The sequence below is a fragment of the Plectropomus leopardus genome, chromosome 3 (genome assembly GCF_026936395.1).
Source record: "Plectropomus leopardus strain MGB_pleo_1.0 chromosome 3, ASM2693639v1, whole genome shotgun sequence".
Lineage (NCBI taxonomy): Eukaryota > Metazoa > Chordata > Actinopteri > Perciformes > Serranidae > Plectropomus > Plectropomus leopardus.
Window position 1 is genome coordinate 17,333,061 of NC_142178.1, and position 27,807 is coordinate 17,360,867.

At 38.7% G+C, this 27,807-nt stretch overlaps 2 protein-coding genes across 2 annotated transcripts in view; both read left to right on the top strand.

Moving 5' to 3' along the window:
* The first annotated feature begins 664 nt into the window (after window positions 1–664).
* On the top strand, window positions 665–7,007 carry as3mt (arsenite methyltransferase). Its single transcript, XM_042485357.2, has 11 exons — window positions 665–821; window positions 1,141–1,183; window positions 1,474–1,601; window positions 1,707–1,857; window positions 2,508–2,644; window positions 2,741–2,810; window positions 2,978–3,059; window positions 3,173–3,304; window positions 4,435–4,574; window positions 5,169–5,291; window positions 6,233–7,007. Exons 1-11 carry the CDS (start codon window positions 805–807, stop codon window positions 6,338–6,340), a joined length of 1,131 nt encoding a protein of 376 aa, XP_042341291.2. The 5' UTR covers window positions 665–804; the 3' UTR covers window positions 6,341–7,007.
* A 144-nt stretch (window positions 7,008–7,151) lies between these two features.
* cnnm2b (cyclin and CBS domain divalent metal cation transport mediator 2b) overlaps window positions 7,152–27,807 on the top strand; it is a 54,619-nt gene continuing 33,963 nt past the window's right edge. The window contains exon 1 of the mRNA XM_042485420.2: window positions 7,152–11,135. Within this exon, the coding sequence (XP_042341354.2) occupies window positions 9,650–11,135 (1,486 nt within the window). The 5' untranslated portion in view covers window positions 7,152–9,649. The remainder of the gene's footprint in view (window positions 11,136–27,807) is intronic.

Genomic DNA, 27,807 nt, shown 5'->3' on the forward strand with positions numbered 1-27,807 from the left:
GCAGATGCTCCCTGGACTCCTGTGCTACCTACCAACAAAATTTCAGACAACTGGCACTTACATTAACTGATAGACCAGAAAATCAACGTTTCAACAATATTTTTTTATGTAGCATAAATACAGTGTAGTTGAAGAAAAACAGCAAAAAAAAATAAAAGAAAAAACATTTACTTATATGCTGTAGATTTCAAAAACTGAAATAAGTAAGACTACTGCTGATTACAGAGAATGTTACCCTAACATTAAGAAGAACGTTCTGGGAACTAAAAGAAAACGTTCCGCTGAAAACGTTCCCAAAACATCGCACTGGTTACATTGTAACGTTCTCAGAACGTTTATAGAACCAACATTTCTAGATAAGTAGACCTGATAAACTATCAAACACGCATCATATCTTGTTGCATAAAATAACAAAACAGCGGGGTATCTCCCTGGGCACATAGCACGAGTAGAAAAAAAAACAGTAAAATGCATTTTAAAAGATATGAAACACAAACAGATTAACTGCGCAGTGTGAAGGAATCAAACGTTAGTTATCAACTAAGTGCAGATCAAGCAGTCCGGGGCACCAGTGCATGCGCAGATGTGGTGTGTGTGCCACACGCTGCGCATGTCAGAGGACACTGTGTCTTTAAACTTTTTTGACCGGACGAGGGTTCAGCTGTGATGTTAGTCATCAAAGGGCAGGGTGTGCTGTTTAGCAGGAAGTCAACTCTACACTGTAATGCTCATTTTATGCAGAGAGCGAATCACTACTGACAGCTCTCCTCTGTAAACGGTGGACTTTTGTCACTGCTCGGGACAATGGCCGAAGAAAACAGGTAAGAGCGACCTCAAAACATACCTGTTATCATATTTATCGCATTTTCACGTAACGTTTGCACTGAAGCGAGTGGCGTGTGTCAAATAAGACTCACCTGTAACTTTAGACTGAGACAGAAATATATGTTTTTATAGCAACGACACACTAAATAATAAATTGCAACTGTAAACTTGTTGAATGAAGTTATAACTTTTAATGTGCTGTAGCTTGCTAGCAATGTGAGTTAGCAGTTAGCATACAGCTAACTAATTGTAGCTTAGTTTTGACATACTGCTATTTGAAGTTAGCTAACTCGTGAAAACTTTTTTTTTTTAAAGTGCAAAAGGCTTCGTTGATAGCAACATTCACGTGGACGTCAAGGTAATATAACGTGCATCACATGTCATGTCCTAATCACTGTACTTGGCATTTTAGCTAGCCTAGCTCAAGTGCTTTAATAATAAAGTTAGCTAAAACAGACAGTTGTTTTGTAGTTCATTACTGCTCTTCAGTAAAGCTCCGATCTCTAAGTGAATAAACCGACCATAGTGTTATCATGAGTCAACAGTCAATATTACACTTGTACCCACGTGCTGTGTACTAACTGATGGCAACCCTTTTTATGATGAGGAGCCATTAAAGTTATAACTTTCTTTGGTGCGCTCAAACAGGATTATTATGGCAAGAGGCTGAAGAACTCCGCAGACCTAAAGAGCAATGCCTGTGTGGCTCCAGCCCAGCGCATCCCTGCCTTCATCCGCCAGGCTCTGAAGAAAGTGCACCCCGAGGTCACTGCCAGGTCACTGGGCTGCTGTCAAACTCTCTCAGTTGTTGCTTCAGATGTGTTCACACTGCAACAATCACTGGTCCATAGATGCTTACAGTGTGTGTCCTTCTCCCTCAGGTACTATGGCTGTGGTCTGGTGGTGCCAGAGTGCTTGGAGGGCTGCAGGATACTGGACCTGGGCAGCGGAAGTGGGAGAGACTGCTACATGCTGAGTCAGCTGGTGGGCGAGAAGGGCCATGTCACTGGCATTGACATGACTGAGGAACAGGTACTGTATATCACTATCATGGTGAAGCGTCAATACGGAAAAATAAAAATTGCTCCCCTGGGACTTGACTGAAGGCTTTCTGTTTTGTAAACAATAGCTTTCTTATTCTGGATTTTCTTTTTGTTTGACATTTTGTTTATTTGGTTTTCACTACCTAGCAACTATCAACAATCACCTTCAATTAAGTATGTTCACAGAGTGAACCATTTTTCCATTTTTTTACACAACAAAACAACAACAGAAAATAGAAAATAGGGTGCTCAGCATTTAAGATAAATGAATAGAAATAAAGACACAGAGCTGAGTTATCATATTTAAACAAAAGATTAGTGTTTCAGGGAAATATACATTTTCCACATCTTTCCAGAATATGTTTTCATGCAACCTGATTGAAAAGGTATTTCTTTCTATTATAAAATGGGGCATCCTTGTAATTGCTTTTCTAGCAGCTAAACTCAATATTCCAAGTAAGTATTTTGTTTTTATATTTGTTTATGTTGAGAGTAAAATGCCAAATAGGAACTCATTCCACTTAAATGTGATTGTTGTCCTATTCTGGATTTTCAAAGATTAAATAATGCTCCCTAGTATGTAAGACTCATCACATAAAGAAAATTCAGATTGAAATGCACCATTGTGCTCTCTTCTAGCTTGAAGTGGCCAGGACGTATGTGGACTATCACACCAAAGAGTTTGGCTACAAGAAGCCCAATGTCAATTTTGTCCGGGGCTACATTGAGGCCCTAACAGAAGCAGATCTTGAAAAGAGCTCATTTGACATCATCATGTAAGGCGTTTTATTTGTCTCACTTCTTATTGTATTTAAATGCTGTGGGTTTTTTTTTTAAAGAAAACGTGTTGAAATGATTATTTTCCACCATAGTTCCAACTGTGTGGTGAATCTCTCTCCAGACAAGAGGCGAGTACTGGCTGAAGCCTACAGTGTGCTTAAGGTACGCTGCTTTTGACTTGAGTTTCAGCCTCTTTCAACAAACAAATTTAACAAAACGTGATGAGAATGTTGCGGCAAAAGGCAATTAAAAATATGTAATAATGAACTTATTAGTCTGTAGTTTGCCTTGATCTTCATGACATGCGCTGTTTGACTGTTGGTCTTTAGGATGGTGGTGAGCTGTACTTCAGTGACGTCTATAGCAGTGGCAGGCTAACAGAGGAAATTAAAAATCACAAAGTCCTTTGGGGTGCGTCAAATTAATATCCTACTGCCATAAAAGCTCACACACACACACACACACACACACACACACACACACACACGTACGTCAAAACATCACGGTTTAATTTGTCTTGGCAGGTGAGTGTCTTGGTGGAGCGCTCTGGTGGAAGGATCTGCTACAGTTGGCTGAAGAAGTGGGCTTCAGTCCGCCACGGCTGGTAACAGCCAACATCATCACTGTGGACAACAAAGAGCTGCAGGACATTCTGGGTTAGATACGGTTTTGTTCTTTATCTCTAACCTGTTTATTTACTTTTGTGTATTACATTGTGTGCATGAAACTATAAGTCAGGGTCAGTGGCAGTAAAGAGCATTCGCTTTTGAACTAGACAGAATTGTATGCGTTAATACATGTATACTCTTTCCTTCAGTCCTGTGCATTTAGTAACAGCAAGTACTTCTGTCTTTGATGTTTTTTTAGGACAGTTTTATGCTTTAATAAAAACACTGAAGTAGGGCTTGATGATTGACTGAAAATTAATTTATTGTCATATTTTTTACCAAACACCTTGATATTAATGTTGAAAAAGCTGGTAAAAGTTAGTAATTAAACTGCTAGAACATTCTAGTAAGTTAAAAAATAAACTAACCCACATCGCTTTTCTGTAATGCAGCCTTTAAAACCGGGAAAAGACAATATTTATGGTATTGTGATATCCAGAATTTAAGACAATATCTTGTCTCATTTCATGATATCGATATAATATTGATATATTGCCCAGCCCTAGTCTGTAGTAATGCGGGCTACTCTGGCAGGTAAAATCCCCCAAAATTGTTTTACAGAACTGTTTTGTATTTAACTGGAATTGATACAAATCATGTATCAATGAAGCTAAATTTGGAGCACTGCTGGCAAGCTTTTGATTAGGAAATAATTAAATGCTATGACCAGCACCAACATTTCCACTGTTTGTTGTATTGTGGAAAAGGTAGTACAACAACACCGGATTAAAAAAAATAAGCTATTTTACCATCTATTGTATTATTTTTTAAATAATAATAATTATTTAAATTTAATATTATAATTTTTGTCAGTATGAGTGATGTAAATGCTAAAATTACGTTCATTTAATCATCATCTTTTAGACAATAGTTTAGATAGACAGCTTTAGGTTTTCTTTTTTTTTCATTTTGATTTACAGAGCTAGAGTTTTGTTTTGTTTAATGTAGCTCAACTATGGTTAATGTTCACCGTTCATTATACTGGGCTCTAATAAACTTATCACTAACTTTTTATCGTGTTGTGCAACTTAAGGATCAGCGGTTCATTGATCAGTAGATTGTTGTCGAGGTTGACTGATGCGTATATTGATTCTCTCTTTCCTTTTCTGGCAATACAGGTGACTTCAAGTTTGTCTCTGCTACATACCGCCTGTTCAAGGTTCCTAAAGGCAACACCAAGCCCTGTCAGGTCATATATAACGGGAGCATTACTGGAGTAGAGGACAGCTTCCAGTTTGACTGTCAGTACACGTTCAAGGTCTGTACATTCTGCAGTACAAGAACAGCTTGGTGTTCAGCTCATGCATTGTATGCAAATTACAGGGTTCGCACAAGGTGCTTGAAGTACTTGAATATGCGACACTGAAAGTCCTGGAATATCTTGAAAATCAGACATTTTTGATCTTTGTCCTTGAAAAAGTACTTAAATATATTTGAGAGGTGAACAGAATGATAAATATTTTTATTAACTGTATTAGATAGAGTTATTCAATAATGCCATATGAGAGTTCATCTTTGGTAAGGACCAGTAAATTGACGGCACCAAGATGTTTTGGTAGCCTGCAAAACTCTCACACTGGAACAGTTAGAGACGTTAGCATGAGTTTTGAGCTGTACTTTGGCAGTAAATAAGCAAAGTCAATTAATAAAAAGTTTACTTTAAGCTCTGGTTTGCACATTTGCTCCATTTACAGATTTGCACATTTTTCTTACAACAGATGATCGTGTGGAAAACAATTTCGTCAATGAAAATAAAAATGAGTGCTTGAAAGAGTACTTGTCAACATCCTTGAATTTGACTCCATGTTTGTGCGAACCCTGAAATTAAGTCACATGTGCGTGTATTCCACAGGTCAATGAAGTGGCGGAGGTAGATGGAGAGTTAGCCACCATCCTGACCAAGTCCAGATTTACAGAGGACTTCACTTTCCAGCCACCTGGAGGCCCCAGTGAGCCCTGCGGAGCCAAACCTAAGGTCAGTGTCACAGCTAAATTCCTGGATGTGGATAAACGTCTGTCTGATTTTTCTTTGAGCACTAGAGGTCAGTGTGTTTGTCGTATCGATTTCAAGTGTGTGACACACCCAGAGAGCCCCCACTTGTTCACAAAGTCACACACGCATGTGTGCACCGGGACGCATGCTGCAAATTCCTACACACACATTCACATACCCACTCAAACATACATACGCACACATCCACACACACAAGGTCAAGCAGCTGTCTTGGAGTCATAACCAGACTGTGGAGTCATGCTGGGGAACCTTGAACAGGGAGGAATGTTCTCTTCTCAGCGAGTGGAATGCCATCTTATCAGCACTCATGGTCGTTCTGTGCACACACACATCTACAAACACTACTATATGTTTTTCAGTGACTACCCTAATCCTGTAATCACTCATTTTATTCTGCTATTGAGGGATTTCTATCTCGTTTTTGTGAAGCAAAAATTGAAAATCTCAGTGATTTATCTTAATTTGTGGCTGGGTTTAACCTTCGGACTGCCCCTCTGAAGTGAATACAGGACCAAGATGCTTTTCTCTAATCACCACAGCTAGCTGGTGATAATAGCAATAAAACCCCTTTGGTCTTGTTGTTGAAAGCTTGGCTACTGTGAAATGTTCAATTAATGAACAACCAGATACCTGATTAAACCTGATAAAAAAGGTACTGATACCTGGAGTAAAAAAAGCATCAGTGAACACCGTTTTTTTTCTGCTATTACATAAAGTGTTCAGCATATTATTTATTGTTTATTGCTGGAAAATTAGAAACAGAAATAACTTTTAGAACTTTTCTACACTCCTTACAGTCATCTTGGGCAAAAAAAAAGAATCATGTGTGTAATACTTAGATAGAAGTGGATATAGGTTGTACACTCCCACTGATTTTTACCTTGTTGGACTATTGATAACAGGCAGGCATTGTGGATCCTTTCGAGCTGGTCCTTCAGCTGGAGAAACAGGGTCCAGGTTCAGCCACAGGGGGATGCTGCAGCACTAAGTCTGCTACCTGCTGCAAGTGATTGTGGGAAGAGCACTGTGAAATACAGGCTCAGCATCATAATGTGTTTGCATCATAACAGTAGTACAAATGTACTGACTTAATTTTGCATCATGTAGTGTCATAATCTTGTGTCTTATTAACATTTCAAAAAGATTTCAGCAATCAAAAAAAATCAAAATTAATAACTTCAACACAAACATCTGTGCTGTTGATGTTTGGCGCCCACTTTCCTCTTAATCCCCACAACCTCATTTAATTTATTCATATAAAAATGTTGCATGAGTATGACTTTTGGTTTTATTAAGGCAGGATCCAAATCCCTACAAATTCAAAACTTGTACATAATCTTGGACAGAACTGCCTTTTTTTCATAAGGCTTTTTTCCATCTGTCTACAATCTTAGACATCTGAATTTCTTAACTGTGCCATTCACACCTTCATCAGACTTTCCCACCTATGCCTTCACAAATAACATTAGTACTGTTGTAATACCTCTAATTTAATTGTTTTTTTAAATACATAGTAGTAGTAGTAGTAGTAGTAGTAGTAGTAGTAGTAGTAGTAGTAGTAGTAGTAGTAGTACAACTTTTTCTAACATTTGCTTTTACTTGTGAAATAATGAATTTTTTCCCTGCTCCAGTTGCCTTAAAATCCTTGAAATAAAAAAATCTAAGAAGGAAAGTGTATTCTTTGGTCAAACTCCCCTTGACTCACACCTGCAACCATATTAACCTGATTGAAGGTCACAAATAGTGCTTCATTTTAAGGGTTAGCTTTAAAAAAAAAGAAGTCTGGGAACCACTGTGATAGGAGCCAGAGTTTTGCATCTCTGTTTTGTTTTCTTTTTCCAAAAAATGAAACGCATTGCAAAGCAAATAAATAAAATACATTAAGTATCTCAACAATTACCATGTAGTTAAACACCTCTGAAAGTCTCATTAAAAAGGGAACATAACAGTCATATTGCATTGAGTTATACTGTGGAGGTGTTCATGTTACTGTCTCAATCTTTATAGGTATGCCAATATTTAACAAATACACTTAAACCATTTACATTGGTTATCAAGAACATTAAGATATACAGTGGTGTAATGTAACAAAATAATAATACTTCATTGCAGTAGTTAAGATTGTTTTGAGAGTATCTGTAATGCACTTGAGTTTTTATATTTTATATTTCTGTCAATGCTCAGTTTTTCTCTCGTATATTTTTACACCACTACATCTCCCCTAAGCATCTTAGTTACTCACTACAAAATGGGGAGTGAAAGAGAAGAAGAAAGAAAGAGAAAGAAAATGGATTTGGGATTTCTGGATTTCATTCCTTAAATCATTAAAGTTGTAAAAAAAAAAATTAATCCATTTTTTACATTGGTTTATATTACAAAGAAGAAATTTCATAATTCTCTTTTTTCCCCATCAGCATTTCCTTGTACTTTTACTTTCAATACTGAACTACATTTAAAATCATGACATTGCTTTTGATATTGAAGTACAGTAAACATCATATACTTTAAGACCTTAACTCACACACAGTGGTTTTTGCACTAAACTGTTCATACTGTATATTTTTTAATTACATACTGTACATTTGTATATATTCTCTATCTCTTCCTTTTGAAAATACAATTACATGTCTATGTCTGTCTTTTTTTCTATTTTTCTTATCCCTAACTTATTTCCCTCCCCTGTACTGTGAGCATTGCCAACCCGGAAAAAATTCCTTGTTCCTTATTTGTTGAACTTGGCCAATAAACGTACTTCTGATTCTGATTCAAGTAATATCCTAAAAGGTGACTCTTCTTCCAAAGGCATTTTCTGATCAAATATCTGTACTTTTACTCAAGTATGTATGTAAGTATGGCTTTCAGATAGTACTGTGCAAAAATATTTAGTGTGAAAAATAGAATCGTACAACCATAACAAAATGTGGCTCAAATAATCAGTATTGAGCTTTGGACACGATTTAAATGCAACCTGTTGTAAATACACCAAAAGACAAGAATTGTAAATCTCACATTGTCTGTTTATAAGAGTTCAAGACCATGTGAAGTGGAAAGAGAGTTCACACTAAATACGTGCAGCTTTAGCCTGTTGATGTTTTATTCTGAATTATTTGCATTTTTAATAATCTATCTATCTATCTATCTATCTATCTATCTATCTTGTATGCTCAGGTTGTATTTTGCTAAAGAGACTACTATAAAAAATAAATATGTATGATCATTATAACCTTGCTAAAATAACACAGTTTAAGGTGACCTAAGACGTTTGCACAGTATTGTATATCTGTTGTACATTGTAGTATCAGACTCATATTTTATATTTCTAACTATACATACTCATTTTATACCCTGTTTTGTAGCATAAGGCATATAGGTTTATATTATTAAACACTTTACACACTTAGCACATATATTTGTAATTTTTTGTCACATACTAGTGCTAATTGTTCCTATTATTACTGTATTTATGGTTTTTATTTTAGATTTTTACACTCTTTAATCACTCAGCACATTGTAAATATTTGTTTTTTTAATATTCACATACTAGGGTTTTTAATATTACTGTAATTTATATGTTTACATACTCTGTGCTGGTACCTATTTTTCTTTATCTAATTCTCTATGCTTGGCATCAGAGTGACTAATAAATCACAGTTCACCCGTGGGAGATAAATTAAGTATTTCTGATTATGATTCTGAGTCAAATTATGAATTTTTTCATAAGCCAGTTTATACTGCAACTAGATATATCTTCCCAAATAAGGCTAAATAAGTACATCTCAAAGTGTTACATCCATGCACCCTGCTAATTGACTTATTAAGTTTACAGACATTGACACTTACTGCTCCTTTTGTAAACAACAATATAGAAACAATTTCTCTTCTTTAAATGGTTATGATCATTATAGCCTTACTAAAATATAGTTTAGGGTGGCCTCGGACTTATGCACATTATTGTACCTCATCCACCACTAAAAATATATGTTAAAAAAGTCACGAGTAGAGTCCTGTCTGTCTCTTAACATGAGGTGCACTTGTTTTGGAATTTCATTCGCCAAGGAGGCTGCGAACGCCCCGCCCCCCGGCCAACGGCCCCTCCTGATTGGTCGCCTCCGTCGCCTGTCTCGGGGACATCAGGGGAGGCACGAGTTGGCCCATAAGCCTGCGCTCGCGAGTCATCAGTGTCGGACACGTAGTGGGAACGAGCAGGTCCCGATGCACAAGTCACGGCAACCCTCGGCGGAGATGAAGGCGGACTCCGACTGGCTCTGATTTTTAAAAGCCCTTTTCATTCAGGAGGTCGGTTGCCAACGGTTATCAATATGGCAGAGCCGTTATCCCGAGCGCCCACCGCTGCAAAAATGGCGTCACTTAACCGGGTCCGAGCTCTGGCGATGATTTTCTTAACTGTCACTGGCTGTTGTGTCACCCCGACAAGTGGCAAGGAAGGGTCCGAGGAGACCGTCATCATAGGGCTCCGACTGGAGGACACGGACGACATTTCCTTCATGGATAAGGGCTACCTGCGGGTGAGTGAGCGGTCTCGGGTGAAATTAAGGGTGTACGGGCAGAACATCAACAACGAGACCTGGTCCAAAATTGCTTTCACGGAACACGAGCGGAGCAGGACGGTGGGGAGCCTTGACAGCTCCTCGGGGGATAACCAGAGCCAGGACGACTCGTCCGGCTTGCATCCGTGTGGTATTAGGACTTCGGATATAATAATTTTGCCCAACATCATCTTGAATCGAAAGACGTCCGGAATAGTTGAAATTGAGGTCAAACCTCTGCGAAAGACGGAGAGGAGTAAAGCGTATTACCTTTGCATCGCCACCGCGACACCGGCTGTGGCCGGGATGCACGACCCGTGGACGGAGAACACCTGGATCTACCACGATGGGGATGACACCAAAGTGATAGTGGTGGAGGAGAAAAAGTTTCTGCTGCCTTTCTGGCTCCAGGTCATCTTCATCTCCATGTTGCTGTGCCTGTCGGGTATGTTCAGCGGGTTGAACCTGGGGCTCATGGCTCTGGACCCCATGGAGCTCCAGATAGTGCAGAACTGCGGCACGGAGAAGGAGAAGAATTACGCCAAAAAAATAGAGCCGGTCAGGAGTCAAGGGAATTACTTGCTTTGCTCGCTTCTGCTCGGCAACGTGTTGGTGAACACCACGCTGACCATCCTGCTGGATGATATCGCCGGCTCCGGGTTGGTCGCGGTGGTCATGTCCACCATTGGAATAGTCATTTTTGGAGAAATCGTGCCCCAGGCCATCTGCTCCAGACACGGCCTGGCTGTCGGGGCCAACACCATCTTCCTCACAAAGTTCTTCATGCTGCTCACCTTCCCTGCTTCCTACCCGGTGAGCAAGCTGCTAGACTACCTCCTGGGACAGGAGATAGGAACCGTGTACAACCGGGAGAAGCTGCTGGAGATGCTGCGCGTCACGGACCCCTACAACGACCTGGTGAAGGAGGAGCTGAACATCATCCAGGGCGCGCTGGAGCTCAGAACTAAGACCGTGGAGGACGTGATGACGCCGCTGAGAGATTGCTTTATGATCCCCGGTGATGGCACCCTTGACTTTAACACCATGTCCGAGATCATGAAGAGCGGCTACACGCGCATCCCAGTCTTCGAGGGCGAGAGGTCCAACATTGTGGATCTGCTGTTTGTCAAGGACCTGGCGTTTGTGGACCCGGATGATTGCACCCCTCTCAAAACCATCACAAAGTTTTACAGCCACCCGTTACATTTTGTGTTCAATGACACCAAGCTGGATGCAATGCTGGAGGAGTTTAAAAAAGGTGAGGCAACTGGAAACAGTGCGCAGATCTTCTCAGTAAGGGTGAAGTCAGGTAATGTGGGACGTCAGGTAAAATGGGACACATTGCATTTTGGCCTCTTAAAATATTAGCAGCCGGACACCAAACATGTTCTTGGGTTGTTGCTTTAAATGTGCTTTATATGAAACAATCATTTTTATTAGAGATAAATAGTATGGGCAGAGAAAAGAGTCAGAAACCCACTGGGCCCACAATTTGTAGGAAAACTGTGTGGCATGTTGATTATCTCATGATGGTCATAAGAGCACTGCAGCTAAAACAAAAAGAGGATAACAACAGAGATGGTTATAGGGTGCTGCATTTTATCAACAGCTTGACTTATTTTTAAAATATTTTCACAATGCACTTACCTTTTATGGAGATGGATTTTGAGTAAATATTTAAAGCATTCAGGTAAAATGGGACAAAAAATTAGGTTACATGGGACATTTTTCTGAAGTGAAACTAGTTCTTTTAGACTACCAGATGCCATAAAATCAGGACTTATGCTATTGTGTGCCACCCTGTCACATTTCCTACATTTACATTATGTTTGTCGCTTAAAATATTCAAAATGATGCTGTGAATAGCATAACTATCATTGTTTTGCACACACACACACACACCTGTACATTGTGGATAATATTGCACTGAGGAAACAGGCAGCAGAGAACAGGGAAAGTAAGGCACAAAAGTTTGACATTTTTTTTTTAGTGAATATCCTCAGGTTAGATAATGTTTTAGTTTATTAATGAATGAAATGATGAATGGATTTAACCACTTAAAAAACTGCCATGATTGTCACATTTTACCTGAACATGTCATCAGCATGTGGTTGAGGTTCTCCATATGTTTGAACAAGGTATACATTTTATAAATTATTTTACTCAACAACACACACACACATACATATATATATATATATATATATAAATATATATATTTCTAGCGATATAGCAGAGATCAAAAACAATTTTTTTCAAGGTTCTATTCAGATTTTAGGTGTTGTTTATTTTGGTAATCCTCCAAAATGTGTCCCACATCACTTGACCTCACCCTATCAACTTTAATTTAGTATTCTGATGTCACATGAAAAGAGCCCACTCAGTTTTCAATTTAATCCCTCTTGACTTGCAAGTGTCAAAGGTCATAGCACAAGCTGGTTGGCCTTTCACTTGTCTAGCCTTCTCACCCTCGGATGAGGGACAGGTGAATTATTTCAGGTGTTATCATACAAGAAACCACAGCTTGTCTGTTCAGTCTGTGCTGAATGCCTGTGATGCTCAGTCCATCAAAAGGTCAAGGCGTGAGGGAATCCTAAAAGCACAGGAAGTTACAGGAAGTATCCAGGGCCTAGTGAGGGCTTTTTTGCAAGAAGACTTAAAAAAAAATTAAATTAAAGACATTTCCACTGAAAAAAGTTGCAAGAAAGGCACAATTTGGTAAAAATTCACCAGAATGCAGGAAATTAAGTGTTTGACACTGAATTTTCTGGGGCAGGACTTCCAACCTCCCCCACTGAACAGGTGCCCCCCCTCCTTGCTAGTGCCAAAGGCTCTTGCCAGATAGCTTAAAACCTGATCTTCAGGAATAAAACAAGGACGAGAATTTAGTGTCCCCTTCAAGATTTCACAAGAAATTCCAGGTAGTGAGGGGAAAAAGAGAAAGAGTTGTTTTGGTGTTTCTTCTTCATAGTGAGGTGCACTTGCAACAACCTCACTGGTCACTTCCTGTAAAGGGGAGGTGGAGGTGTCCTTATCTTTCTCCATCACTTCCATTCAGCGTTAATGTTCACACAGTTTCTTTCTCTCTCTCTCTCCTCTTGCTTTCCTCCTCTCACCTTGTCTCTCATTCAGTCTTTTTTATTCTTTCCCCTTTCCCCCTCTCTCTCTCTCCCTCTCCCCCTCCCTCTCTGATTTGTGAATGCATCAGGACATGTGGGAATGGTGCAACGGCAGTGCTAAGGTTATCAGGTGGGGGCATCTTGTTTGAGAACCTGCTTAAATCCCTCTCTACCTCTCTTGTGCTTGCCTCTGAATGATGGTGGCGATAACTCCTTTTGTCCAGCCCTGGAATGCAGTCGTGTGGATAATGAATAACAGCCTCTAACACCCTCGAGCCCCCCCATGTGTTGTGTGTGTATGCGCATGGAGTTTGAGAAAGATGTTTACCTCACCCACGGTTTACCTGATGTTTTGCATAGCCACCCCCCTCTCTTGTTGTTGCCTCTGACTAAGTTATTCCTGGCAGTGTGTGTAGATTTAGCCTGTTCTTTCTCTAGGCCCATATGCGCAGCTATGAGAGTCGCCCATTGACACACGGGCACACCTGTACTGAAACGGATTTGTCAATACTTAAAATGTGAGAGGAAAGCGTGATAGATGCATTGCGTGCTCATTAGAATATTCACTTTGCTTTAAGAGGATTAATTGGGAGGAAAACAGAGAAAATCATTCAGCTCCATTACTAGAAATTAGGTGAAGTTCTCCATGCCAAATTAGAATTGCATAATATACTAGTTAGTGGGGTTTGTTTGTTTTCGTCACAGTCGACTATTTACGAACATTCACAAGCAGCAGGAAACATTGATTCCCTTCACCTTGTTAATCATATTTCAGACAAAGCGATTGCACATTGTTCTGCTGCATTATTACAATAAGCTAATAAGGTTATTGTAAGAAGAAACAGATAGCGAAAGGAGTATCAGGAGACAGCCAGCAGCTCAAATGAAAAGTCAGAGGATGCAACGTTATATTGAATTCAATGGCATGTACAAATACACATACATATGTTTTCAGCTCTTATTGAAAGTTTGAATAGGTGATTGGAAGCAGCGAGATCTCTGATTGTGGATGCAAAATTGTTGTGCTGATGCAGGATCAGTGGCTCATTACGGTTTCTACATCTTTGTCATTTGTTTTGAACACATTCTGAAAATAGTATTATTTGCAAACTCAAACTTAAATGATTAATTTATTAGTTGTCAACCATTAATTGGCAACTAACTTGATGACCAATAATCGGTTTGAAAAGTTTTTTAAGAAAAAAAGTTATAAATTCTCTGATTACACCCTCTTAAGTGGGAATATTTTCCTTTTTTTCCTCCTTTATAACAATAAACAAATATATTTGGGTTGTGTACAAAACAACCCATTTGAAGATGTCATCTTCAGCTTTGGGAAACAATTACTGACTGTTTTCACATTTTTTTGACATTTTATAGAGGAAATAACTAATGCATTAATAGTTAATATTTAATCAATGAAAATAATTGCTAGTGGAAGCCCTGTCTCTAACAGAAATGTATTATGATGATTTATCAGTATTGATTTTTACCTTCATTACTCTTGGCTCTGCTATCTATATAAATAATACTAAGCTTATTCAAAATTAACTATTAAACTAAGTGGAGTTTAGTAACAGTATGGGACTTTGTTTGAAAATAGTATTGGAGCCTTTGTGGTAGATTTATAGTCTTACCACGAAGCTATGACATGAGCTTCATTCACAATGTCCTTTTTTTTAGGGAAACTCCTCAGTTTGCATCCAGGTTTTGTTTTTCTACTCACCACCTGCCCTGTCGCATCAGGTCTCATCCCCTCTTGCTAGCTACAGTTTGCACTCTTTGCTGAAATCGATTTCATATCGTATTGTGATGAAACTCGTGATTTACGCCTCCAGTTCCATGTCTAAATGAGAGTTGATGTTGTCAGTCTTCTAGCTTTGTGCAAACTAGTGTTTGAAATTGTTAAAGGTATACTGTACAGGATTGTCGGTTATTGCTTGTGGACATGCTTGCTGGTGAAAGTAAAAGCCAAACCCAGATTCACTCTTGTTTGGTGTTTTGCCTGACTATATTTGTGTTTTTGGATTCTTGCTGCTGATGGATTGGCATCTGGTCGCTACTTTTTTCTAAAGCCCCTCACCTGAGTGCTGTGGGGGTACGCATGCATAAATGGCCTGATCTCAAAAAGTAAGTAATACAGGTAGAGGGCAGAGCCCCTGCAGAAAAATGCACCACTACACACTTCTAGTGAGTCATAAGTGATGAATGAGAGGGACATGATTCTATTGTTTTTTCAGATAATGCTGCAAAGTGTATCTCAAACAGTGAGCTTGGGCAGTGTGGTTTTGTTGTGTATAATGTTATCAAGGTGTTAACCTGTACCAGATATACAGGATATTGTTATACAGCGGTCTTTATGATTTGCATTATAATAGTTTTTTCTTAGTCATTTGGCTGCAATGGTCATCTGACACGAGCTGAATAACAGCCCACAATGTAAACCTGCACAGTTTATTTAAAACCCATACAAAGTGTGACAGTGTATCCTAGTCAGTGTCAACAAACACCTCAAATACTATATAGGTATAGGTCTATAATACTATATATCGTATAGGTCTGGTCCTGATGTGTCATGGCTGAGGCAGACTGTTGGTGCGACTGGCCCTGCGCCAGAGGGAATTCGCCTTCAGCGTCTTATGGAAGTCATAAGCAACTGTTGTAGGGGAGGGCTGCGGGGTCAAAGTTTCCCGTCAATCTGGCTCTGTTCACAGTGCACACTAAGTTCAAAGTGCTTTGTATTGTAAGTCATTGTTAATTAATTTGATGCCGCTTGCGGAGCTGCACAGTCGTCTGAAGTCTGTTACAAAAATGAAAGAACCCCACAACGTGCTTTTATAGAGACTGTGTTGCAGCACTGGATATCAACTTTCTGGCAAGTTGGGTCTCTTTGCTGTGGTTGATTTGTAGGAGATGCTTTCGTTTTCACATTCTCAACCTTAGAACAATTTTTAGTTTGCTGTAATATGATTTTTTCCATTCCACCTCAAATCACAGTGAGTTGATGTTACCCTTAAAAATGAAAGTATTGATGGTTCAATGGGAAGCAAAGCAAGAGCTTTAAATGTACTATTTGTTAACAGGTCCTTGTGGAGCCCTAAAAAGCTTTAAAGACATGGAATTCATTTATCTAAAAATAAGGTATTAAGATGTCTTAAATCAATCGTTCTGAAGCCTGAAAAAATGTTTCGAACACTTGAAAACGAGGATTTTATCGATGTTTTTTCTTTTCCTTGTCTAACCTCGTCTCTGATATGCAGAGAACGTTTTTTTTCCAACATTTTAAGTAGATAACCTAACGTTTTCACTGGAACAAAAAAAAAAAAATCATGCTTTATGTTACAATAAACATTTGAGCAAAATTGTCCCTAACCAAAAGTTAATGATGTCAGTTCAATTTTTTTTCCTTCAATTTTGGTTATTGTGAAATTAGTCTTTTCCAAGTGACATTAAATCAGTCGTAGCAATTCTTAAATCTCACTCGCCTTAAGCTGCAGGAACCCTAGTTTAACAATCTCTTGGTAGTGAGTGAAATGATCCCAACTGTGTGCACATTAGGGCTGTAAATAATGATTATATTCAGTATTGATTAAACTCCCCATTATTTTCATGATAAATCAATGAATCGTCTTGTCAATAAAATGTTAGAAAATAGTCAAACATCTCTCTTGCTGTAATTTCCCAGAGTCCAAGGTGATGTCTTCATATTGTTTTTTTTATGAAGAAGCTTTATCCAATCAAAAGTCCAAAAATCCAAAGATATTCACTTTATTACCATGTATGCCAAAGAAACAAAATCAATTCTCACATTTAAGAAACATGAAACCACTAAATGTAAAATTACTAAACTCTTAGCATTCGACTGTCAAAATAGTTGCCGGTTCATTTTCTGTCGATCGACTAATCGATAAATTGTTGCTGCTCTAATGCACATGCTAATGTTTTTCCCGCTCGACCCCGGCCCTGGGTTAAGGGTTACAGTCAGATTCATGGGAGAGCTTTTTAATTCAGGCAGACACCCCTCTGGAAACTTCTGACCCTTCATTAATTGCTCTCCATCTGCGATTGCAACAATTACTGTCATCCAGGGGCTGCTTGTCAAGCTGCAGGTTTACCAGTTAATGAGTGGGTCAGTGTGTGCCATTTGGGACTAAACCAAGCAGTTGAGTCAGAAACAGGAATTTAGCTGCCCTTCTGACTCTTAGTTATGTGTGATATTCCTGAAAGTGAAAGTTAATTCACTCACTCACATGCAGTGTAACCAGCCTTTTGAGAGGAGGACGGGATCGACTGTATGGATGTTTGGAGAGCTCAAAATCAGGTTATGTGTGCTTTCTGCCCCTGGGGAAGGCAGGACACTTGCCTAACTTGAATATGGGAGTCCAGAGAGGGACTGGGGACTTCACTCAGCAGAGACAAGAAAACCTTTTCTGCAAATTGTCTCCCTGCTTTGTTAACAATGGATACAAATACACAAACTCCAAGTCCTTATCTCTAACCTGCACAGGGTGTCTGCAGGTGCTTATAAAGTCATACATTTGATTTAAATATTATATGAGACCCTAAAAATCACTAAATAGTCTTACATGCGAATTTGTGAGATCTTAATGTCCACAAACATTTGATCTAATTTCATTTATCCATCTTTTAATATCTTTTAATATCTTTTTTGTTAAAACAAGTCAAGCTCTTCTGTGTGGAAGTCCACATTTCTGGTGTTAAAGCTGTCACAGAATAGAGTGCTCCAGGGATGATGTTTTTCTGTGGGTTGATGCTGAAGTTAGAACCATCCTGGTTCTCTTGTCAAAAAGCCTATGGGATTTTTCTTGTGGATTTTAGATCATGGCAGAAAATAAGCTCTGTGGCAAACAAACATTTATGATACTTGCACGCTTTGTTCAGCAAGCTAATCTTCAAAAATAAATTCCACTTTTAGGATTTTTGAAGCCGAAAGGGGCTGATCCCACTGAGACACATTGTGCCAGGCGCGACAGCTCCAAAAACGCCTTTGAAGCGCATCTGGAAAAACAGCTTGGAGCGCCTGTGGAGCAGGGCTGGGTGCGCACACTGCGTGCGCATGGCCAAAAGTGGCCTTGATGAGCGGTGCGACTCTGCGCCCTGAGTGGAAAAGTACAAAATATTTCATCTTTTATGCCCAAAAATTGAGCGCTGTACCATAAGGAAACAATGGTCTTGTTGGCGATGCTTTTGTAGCGACATGTCTCAGTGTGATCGACCTGAGGTAAAAAGCTAATGTTAGGCTATCAACAAACTAACCTCCCATTAGGGTGTACAACACTAGGTCACCCGACCTAATGTCGGCCTCACAGTGGGGCTGTAAAGGGTCGTGGTAACGTTCTGTAGTCTCATTCAGCCATTTGTTAGCAACCGTCCTTTACACATAAAAGCTTCAAAGTTTATGAGTGGGGGATTTACTGATGTATTCTGTGTTGTTTGACAAAACGGGAAATTTTCTTAAGCTTGTGTTAACCACAGACCTTATTTCTGGCATCCAACCAAAAACCCATTAAAAAAAAAACATTGACCTCGAAGACGAGGCAAATGGAGGTGCTAAAAAGCTAACTTATTTCTGGGTTTTAGAACTTAATCCTGGAGTACTCATATATTTTTACTTAATAGTTGCACTTATCTGTTGACAAAATGTAGATTAACCTAACTCACTCAAACAATTATGTTTCTACATAAAATCTCCATAAAATCTCTATAAAAACTAAACTTTATGGTTGCCTGTGATGCTTGAATAAAAAAAAAAGCTTGTCCAAAATCTGTCTTAATTAGGTTATATTTATCTTGAAAAGATTGTAAAAATCACCAAAGTGCCTGATACTTCTAGACACCGCTTTGTAAGCTTGGTGTATAAGTTTATGTTAAGTTACACAGTTTATTCCTTTTAAAGCGACAAAGTTAAGTCATGTTTTTATAATTGCCTTTTCTGAAAATCTGCCAGTGAATATCCTAATGGTAAATGACCAAAACAGTTTGTTTCGTTATCTTCTCCGCTAGTGTCTCATAGCCTAGGGTATATGTGCTTCCCAGTTTGAGGTCCCCAGTGTAAATGAGCCTACATGAGGCCTGGCACGTCTTGAACTAGTTCCCCGATCGCTGCAATATAGGCCAATCTATGCTTAATTCAGATTCAGCAGCCTTCACGGTCTCTTTGCTCAGTACTTTGTCTTAAAGTGAAACTCTTTTTCTCTGTTGGCCTTGTTGAAACACTGACAGGAGTTTTGTGGTTTGCTTCAAACGCTGTTATTCTTTCTGGGTGTTTTTGTGAAGCGTATCATAGCAAATGTCTAGAAATTGTGTGTGTTTGCCTGGTAACCCTTGGTGCTAATGCTGCAACGAGTGTTGGGATTAAATGGCATCATGTTGGTAAGAACACTTAATGTTTCCTGATGAGGGACACCCCTTTGAACTCAGCAAGACTTCTCCTGCCAGCCGCTCACTTTATCAGAACTAATTACCTCGAATTAAAGGTTGTCTGCATTTCACTGTACTTTGTGTTACAGGAGATGGCATTAGTAGTAGATGGATTTTCTTGTGTGGAATGTAATTTTCATACAAAACTGGCATGTGGCCTGTACATATAACAAACAGCTTTAACACATTAACACATGCTGTTGATTGGAACAAAAAATGTATTTTATTAGGACTTTTAAAGATCCATCAGCTGTGTTTCCTGCTGATTCGTCCAGTCACCTGTGCTGCCTTCTGCGACTTAAATCTCACGATATAGTTCGTATATGAATGAGAATTTTCGTCTCTTTGATTTGCACCTGTGTGTCATTTATCATGTATTTGAGTTTTTATGTGCTAATGCGACCCCTTTGGCAGCACTTTAAGAGGGAAAGCAAAAACTGCTGTTGTAGAAACCTGTTGCATGGTAACTTTTCCTCTATTGTACTCTTGAGTTTTAATTTAAAGGACCACCTGCTGTTTTGCAGGATTCAGCCCATTATACTACAAATGATGAATACATAAATGCCAGAATTTTGTTTCAAAGGACTGATTTGCATAGACTTGAAACCTTCTGGAGGTACAGTATGTGATCCATCACAGTTAAAGTGCCATGGGGATTACTTTTTGTCACAGTTAGGCTAATGGCAAATGTTGTTTTGGCCTTCTTATTATCAAACAAATCTCCTAATTTGTCAAGTCATTTTTATACATCTAGCAGACATGTAGTGACATTACAATTGGGGATCGGCCTTAGTAACTGATTCTTAAATTACTTGCAATTATAAGGGAACTTGAGGGGTCACTGCAAGAACTCAATTTCAAAATATTTCATATCTTTCAAAATATTTTGGGGGGTATTTAAAACAAAACTATTTGTTGGCTCCATGAATGGAAAACTAACTAAATTAAGTTTTAAAAAATGAAACTATTCTGAGGCAAGCAATCTGAATTGACTGTGTAATCTGTGTTTTCCGCAGTGGGCCTGATCTTTAACCAAAATCGCTCTTGCCATTTTCCTAAGCATATCAAAATGCTTGTTTTCTTGAGCGAGAATGTACCTCAGAAGGAAAATCGGTTTTAAGCTCTAAGTGGAGTGCAGAGGAACTGGGCATTGGTCACTTTGTCTGCCTTTTTCTCCAATTTTGGCACGTTAATTCTATTTTTCAAATGTTATTATTTGTTTCAAATGTTGCAGTTTTATTTGTAACATTTACTTGTGAAAAACTGCAAGCGACTGTAGACCCTTCCTATTTTTGTTTTGATCTTAATACGTTGATAGATGGTGCTTTTGTGTGATGTTAGGCCTATGATTTAATGCTTTGTTGTGACGTTTTGTTAGTTGTGATTTTTTGTATATATATCTAATGGTAGCTGTGACTGTTGACATAAAATAAGCAATATGCACCGAATACAGTGCCGTACATTGCTCTTGCTGCCATGCTGTTTAAGATGCCTTCATAAAAATAGATTTCCCTCTTCAAGGTCCTTCCTTGAGTAATTCATGCAATGTCGTGATTTGGGAAAACATGACACGTGCCTATCCCTTGTTAAAATTTATTTTATGTAGTTGTTTGTTTTTTTTCAGATGCCTGGCAATGAAGTCAATATTCTATCTCTTTGCAAAACTTTTCCAGAAAACTTTCATACTCCACTATGTTCACAGTGTAGTCTAAATGACCATGGTTGATGTTAGGCAGATAGTGTGTAGTGCGAGTATCAGTGCAGTTTTTTAGCTGGAAAACCAAAACATTGAGCTCCAAGATGTAATCCGGTTTGTAGAACTGCAGAGTTGGGTTATAATCTCAGTGTCAGTAACCCCTCCGCATTACACATAGTCATTTGATTCAACATTTCTGTAATAGCCTAATACTTGTTAGTACAGCTTTCTCAGGTTTCTGGGATCTCAGACTTGTTTGCCTCACTTCAATTGAAAAACAGCCAACCAAACTGAAATTATCTATTCACAACTTGTTTGTCTTCTTGGTTTGTTTTTCATTAAACCGGGCTCGGGATGTCAGGGTGTCCTTGAGTGCTCAACTAAGTTTTCAAAATCATCCCTTTTAACAAATGCTGCAACTTTCCACAATAGCGTAAGTCTTACAAATAACTAAGATGACAAAATGTTTAGTTTGATGGATTTTTTTCAAGCACCTGCCAAGTTGATTTAATCTTTGCAGTTGATTTTCACACTTAAGTGAATGGAAATCAGTGGTGGATTGTAATTAGAATATCAATCTAAACCATTTGTTAAGGATGCTTTAGGAAATTCTTATCAGAAATGCTCAGTTTATGGTATTTTCAGTTTATGGTGGATAAAGTGCATATATTAAACAGAGCGACACAGTAGAGTACAGTATGCTTTTTATAGAAATTCCCCATCTGTCGTAATATGTAATTAGCCCCATTCATTAAAAAAGGATACATGATTGACTTTTGATGATTTAGTTATTGTCTGGATAAAACTCTTGAGTTTGTTGTGTTAAAGGACTGGCTTTTGAATTGGCCTACATTCCTCAGATTCTGGTACAACATGGAGTAGGCTTTTAAGACCCGATTAGTACAACAGTTGAGGAGTGTGAATCTAGGCGCAGTGCATTCCCACAGCCTGTCTGATCTGGCATTATGACTTTTCCTTTACATTTATTTTCTCCTTGGGCACCCTATATTATGTGTGTAAAACAAAAACACCACAGATTTTCCATTCAGTGATGTGTGTGCTATAAAGGTCAAATGTTTGCTTTGCTTGAAGTCAGGTCTCCGGGTAGCCTTTACCATGATGTGGTGCTTACCTACAACTCCTACTGTTGTTATTCACTTCAACTGCGTTATAGTGTCAGCTTGTCATATCTGGTGTTACTTGGAAAACATTTTGCCTCCAAATTCACCACACTTGGAAAAATCAGTGTGCAACCAACAAATCGTGCAGGATACACAGTGTGCTGCTACCTAAAAAAAAAAATCACAACAGGGTCCCTGTGTTGAAGATGAGGTGTTATGAAATCTCACTTTGAAGAGCTAATTGTGTGGATTTCTTTCATGGAGGACTTTTGATCTAAACCTCTGTGATCTGGCCTCCTTCCCTCTGTAGGGCAATGGCGATGTATCAAGACTGCCTTTTATAGATTTACAATGGATGCCTACTAAAATAGAGCCAGTTGAGAATAAGTCCCATATTGTACCCAGGAAGTGAGTAGGATACATCTAATGCATTTGTTGTAACAGATATACTCGTCTTTCTGTGTTACTAAGGTCTCTTCTGTTCGGATTCTCTCTGCAGAAATCACAGTAGTGTAATGAATTGTTCATATTGCCCACATTTTGACTGCTATTTTTCTCCAGCACAGTTTTACATCAGACGCGTCACGTCTCTTCTTCTTAATAACTTGACCGTAGACTCATTAGTGACTCACTTTGTTTCTGGTAGCCTCTGATGATTCCTGTTCCTGAAGAAAGGCTTTGGTACTGTTGTGTTGTGGATGTAGTTAAGGAGCTGAGTCTGCTTCAGACACGTGTTGCCAAGGATCTGTAGTCATGCACTACTGAGGAAATTTGTTATTATGCAATCCAGAATGCAACCACCCCCACATACCTTTTAATAAGCTATTTCCCAAAACAGAGATCATATTGGACCTGTGTGTGTGTTTTTGTCTTTTTGAAGGGCCACGGCATTAGAAGATTATATAGACACTATAACTGAAACCATAACAGCAGACTAAGACTAGGAAATGCAGCTTGTAGTGGAACTGTTCAGTGCTTCATTTGTAACACCTCTGCAGTCAAACATAGGCCTGATCATTATGTGTAGACAGTGTATTGTACTTTATGGGGACCTGTTATGTTCATTTTCAGGTTTCTATTTGTATTTTGGTTTTATACTAGAACTTGTTTACATTCTTTAATGTAAAAAGAAAAACAACACTTCATACTGTTTGTGCAAGCTCTGTGAGATGCTCTGTTTTAGCGCCTTACTCTTTAAGTCTCCCTTCTGAAAAAGCCCAGTCTGCTCTGATTGGTCAGCATTTCCAGGTCTACCACATCTCAGCATCTGTGCACCATCACTGCAGCCAAAAATGTTTCTCAACCAAAATCTTCACGATTGCTCATGTTCCAGCAGGAATATGATTTGAAATTGGGCAAAAATGAACAAAATCGGCTACTGATATGTGTATAGTGTGTGTATGATTTAATATTGAGTATTTTCCCAGATAATACAGCTGCACAGTTCACAGGAAACTTCAAAATTAATTGAATATAGCCTCTCCTCGACAAATGAATGGCAATACAATGAGAAATAAAAACTTCTATACAAGCACTTCTATAAGTCATTTTTTTACAAAATAACAAACTACATATAAAACCTTCTCTTTAATCTTTGTTGCCATGTTGCTTCCTCGAGGAAATTTCTCTGTCCCTGAGTAGTCTTCATTGTTTGATGCTTCGCTCAGAGTTAGCCTACTATGCTCCATTGAGTGTTTATTTCTGTCATTTGTGTATCTTTTGTGCAGATTAGGCTACATTAATACATTACTCTTAGCTTTGTGCTCCGAAGGCTTTTGATGCACTTGCAGTGGCATAATGAGTTTGTCGTTAGCTCTGCACTGCTGTCAGCTGACAAAGGTTTGCATTGTGCTCTATATAGTTCATTGTAGTCAATCCCAGTCAGTTAAAAAATACTTTGATCTGCCCTGTTACTGATCTTTGAGATCGGACCAGGACATCCCCACCAAATGAGCATCTCTGAGTTCTCAGTGTCAGTCACATGACAGATTCAGTTCTTGTTTGTGTGGTCTCAAGCTGTGTGATACGCTTGGTGACATCCACAGTTTTGAGTGAATGGTCCAAAGCATTCATGAATGTAGTAGCAGATCTCATTCCCCTATAAGAAAATAATATTAAATGTGCAAGGCAAGTTAAATCAAGACCATTTAGTCATCATTAAGGACACCAAAAACTCTTTCCCTAATGTCATCATGAAAAGACAGCTAAGAGAGGTTAATTGTGTATTCAGTGTCACATCTTGCCTCGCTAAAGGACATAAAGGTTGATTACGATTTTTTTTTTGTAAAACTTTAATTCTGTCCCTTGTAAAAAGTAAAGCCATATTCTTTTTGTCTCTGATGAGAGGAAGCATAATAGACATGTTTGTTTTGACTACAGTGGTGTCTTTAAGATATTATCATGGTAATTTGGGTGTTGTGCATTATGTCATTCTCATGAAATGAAAGGAAATTGCTGCTATTAGTGTAGCTGTATAAAGATCAGGAAGAGGAGAAGAATGATGATGATGATCGCTGTGTTGCAGTGAGGGCTGAAATGTGCAAATTTGTAAAGCTTCCAATAAATATCAGGCCCATTTTCCTCACAGTGACAGTCTGTCACATTGGTTAAGTTATTAAGCTGCAGAGGTGCAGTGCAGTAGTAAAACAAGGAGGTAGATATACTTTATGAAAGTCATCCATTTTGATCTACTGGTTTCTCTTTGACACCTTCTGAGTCTCTGATGTACACTAAAGCTGCTACTAGCTGCTATCAAGCCCTTTGCATCTTGCACAGTGTAGAGCTTTTGATATTTCATTTATTCGTTAAACCAATCACTCCTTTCCTTCCACAGTTCATTTTCTTTGTATTTGTACTTATTTTTATCTTTAACTATGGATGTACTTTGTAAAGTTTCTGTCTAACTTTGACTAGAGCAGAAGGAAAACTGAGGCCCTTTCAGGCTGTGCCTCAGAGGGACAGAAAGCCCTCCAGCTTGGTCAGCCTAGTAACCAGGCTCTGTGTAGCACACTCAGGGAAGCAGAGCCACTTGCTTGTGCAGCAAGCAGTCCCATCCCCCTTCTCCCACATTCCCTCTCTCCCTCTTCTCTCCATATTGTCCTCTTGCCCATTTCCCTCAGTGTTATAAATTACAAACGACACAAACCTCCTGCCTAATGCCCTGCCATGGACGCCTTCCAAGCTGCACTTTTTGGAGAGCCAAGAGGGCTGGCTTCATTGATAACACCGGGCACACTGTCCGTCTCTCCATTTACTGGCAGGAGGAAAAGCCCAAGACGGGCCCTTCACAGGCCCGAAAGACACCAGCGCTTTTTTACAATCAGCTGATGGAGCCTACTTTTCGGAGACTTCAGCAGCGCTAGTGTTTCATTTCGGCCAGCCACGTAAAACACATCAATAATGGATACAACAACAAAAATGGATTGAGTATCAAGACGTTAGACTTACTCTAACATCTTATGATTTAATTATTAATGAAAGTTGATGGGTTTGAAACTAATCAAAGTATTTTTCGCTGACGTTAAGAAAACTCTCACGCTGCCATTTTGGTTTGTGAGAAATTGGCACCAGCCACTCAGAAGTATTTGTTAGCAAAAGCCAATGGGTCATACAGTGTCTTTCAAGTGCATGTGATCATTTTATGGCCTCACACTACCCAAGTACTGTTAAAAGGGAAAATCCACCCAAGACCCCAATTGATAATCATCGCTTTATTAAGAATAAATATATGGCATCACAGCTTTTTTTTTAAATAGTTATAACATTTTACAAAATAAAGGTGCAAACAAATAATATAACAATGTCATTAAAACGCTCAGTTCCTTTAAAAGTGGCACCTCATATTATCATAAATTGCTCTTTACACTGAAATTACAGGCATTACAAGGTGATTTTACTCATCTTACAAATAGAAATAGTTCCACACTGCAGTCCTATTAGCCCATAATAACTTAATGACTGTGAGACGCACACCTTTTTTGGGTAGTTTAGTGTAACTCCTTTTCTGCTTTTACGTAAAGCCCATTTGGATGTAACATATATAAAAATTATAACCAAGGGTGGTATTCACCAATTAAAATCTGAATGAAGCAAACTCCAAAATCGGCATCTTTTTCTGACCCAGTTTATTGTTCTTACATGTGATGTGGCACAGATGAAATCTGTAAATGGGGGGAAAAGCAGGTGGAAAACACAGTTTTCAGATCATTTAGTCACAGAAATAAACCAGAGAGAAACCAAATATCTGCATATGCAGTTTTTGTTGTAAATGCACATTTTTTAGGTCATTCAGTTCTTTTCGTATGCCTGCACTTTTTCCCTCGCTGGTGTCTCCCAACTAACAGCGAGGGGTGGGGTGGGGGCTGCTAGTAGAGCCCCACTATGGTCTGCAGGCCCCTGCCACTGCTCTAGCTGACCCTCCAGACTCAGATCCAGGCTCTGAGCATTAACCCCATCCACAGCTGAGCCTCCGGCTTCACTTATTATTCCTGTCCTGTTTGCAGCCATGGCTGACGGTGATTTGCTATTTGATTTTTCTGTGCCTAAAGAGGAAGTTGTGTTTAGTGTGTTAGCAAGTCTTAATGTCTGGATTTCTTGTTTCAGGTGAAAGTTGCAGTGTTTGAAATCATTGGAATATCTGTTATATTTAGATTTTCCCTTTGGCAGACTTCCCATGGTCACAAAATACCTGGAAAAGTTATGAACTTTGCAAGGCTAGAAATTGTTTGAAATTAACATTATGATTTGAAAAAAAAAAACATCTTTGTGGCTTATTTTTAAAATATTTTCATGTAAAACCCAAAGCATGTCTAAAGTTAGGTTAAATACACCCCTTTTCTTAATGAATTACAATGTAACGCTGTGCTGCCTGACAGTGACAACTAGTCACTAGTATCACATGATACACATAGACCAGACCAGCATTACATCATTGCCAAGGGCAAGCCCCCTTTTGGAGGAAAGAAACATGCTGTCAAAAAAAGGAGAGAAACAGGAAAATGCTGAAAAGCTCTTGTGTAGCAGGTTAATCAAGGCTTTCACACTAAGATTTGAGGCACATGAGATTTTTGAGTATTCAGTCAGTGAGGCATATTGCTTAATGATGCTGTTGACAGTCACTACTGATGGATAGCTAATGTTAGCTCAAGTGTGAAGCAGACATTTGTTTAAACAGAAATACATGCATACAAACAAGATAAAACTATAATCCAAAACAACGTGAAATTGCATTGACATCTATAAGATCTTAGTCATGGAAATAGGATCAATACTTTTATTGTTTGAGCAGAATTATTTCAAATCATTTCTAGGTAATACAGTATGGTGTTGAGTGAGTCTCTGTTTAAGGCTGTTCCTGTGTTTTCACAGTGACTGGTGTTATAGCTGAAACTTAACTTTCCCAGTCACAGCAAATAAAACTCGGTCACAATTCTGCTTATTACAGCATTATAGTAAAACCCGTTCACCAAAAATGAACAACAAAAATTTTAGTTCCACTTTAAATGATGCTGCAGCTTAAGTTGAACTTAAAATAGAAATCACTTTCTACTCATC

What these genes read in the sequence shown, in the direction of transcription:
- as3mt (XM_042485357.2), top strand. An exon ending in ACATTCACGTGGACGTCAAG is followed by an intron (nt 1,184 to 1,473) that starts GTAATATAACGT and finishes GCGCTCAAACAG; the next exon opens with GATTATTATGGCAAGAGGCT. An exon ending in CACCCCGAGGTCACTGCCAG is followed by an intron (nt 1,602 to 1,706) that starts GTCACTGGGCTG and finishes CTTCTCCCTCAG; the next exon opens with GTACTATGGCTGTGGTCTGG.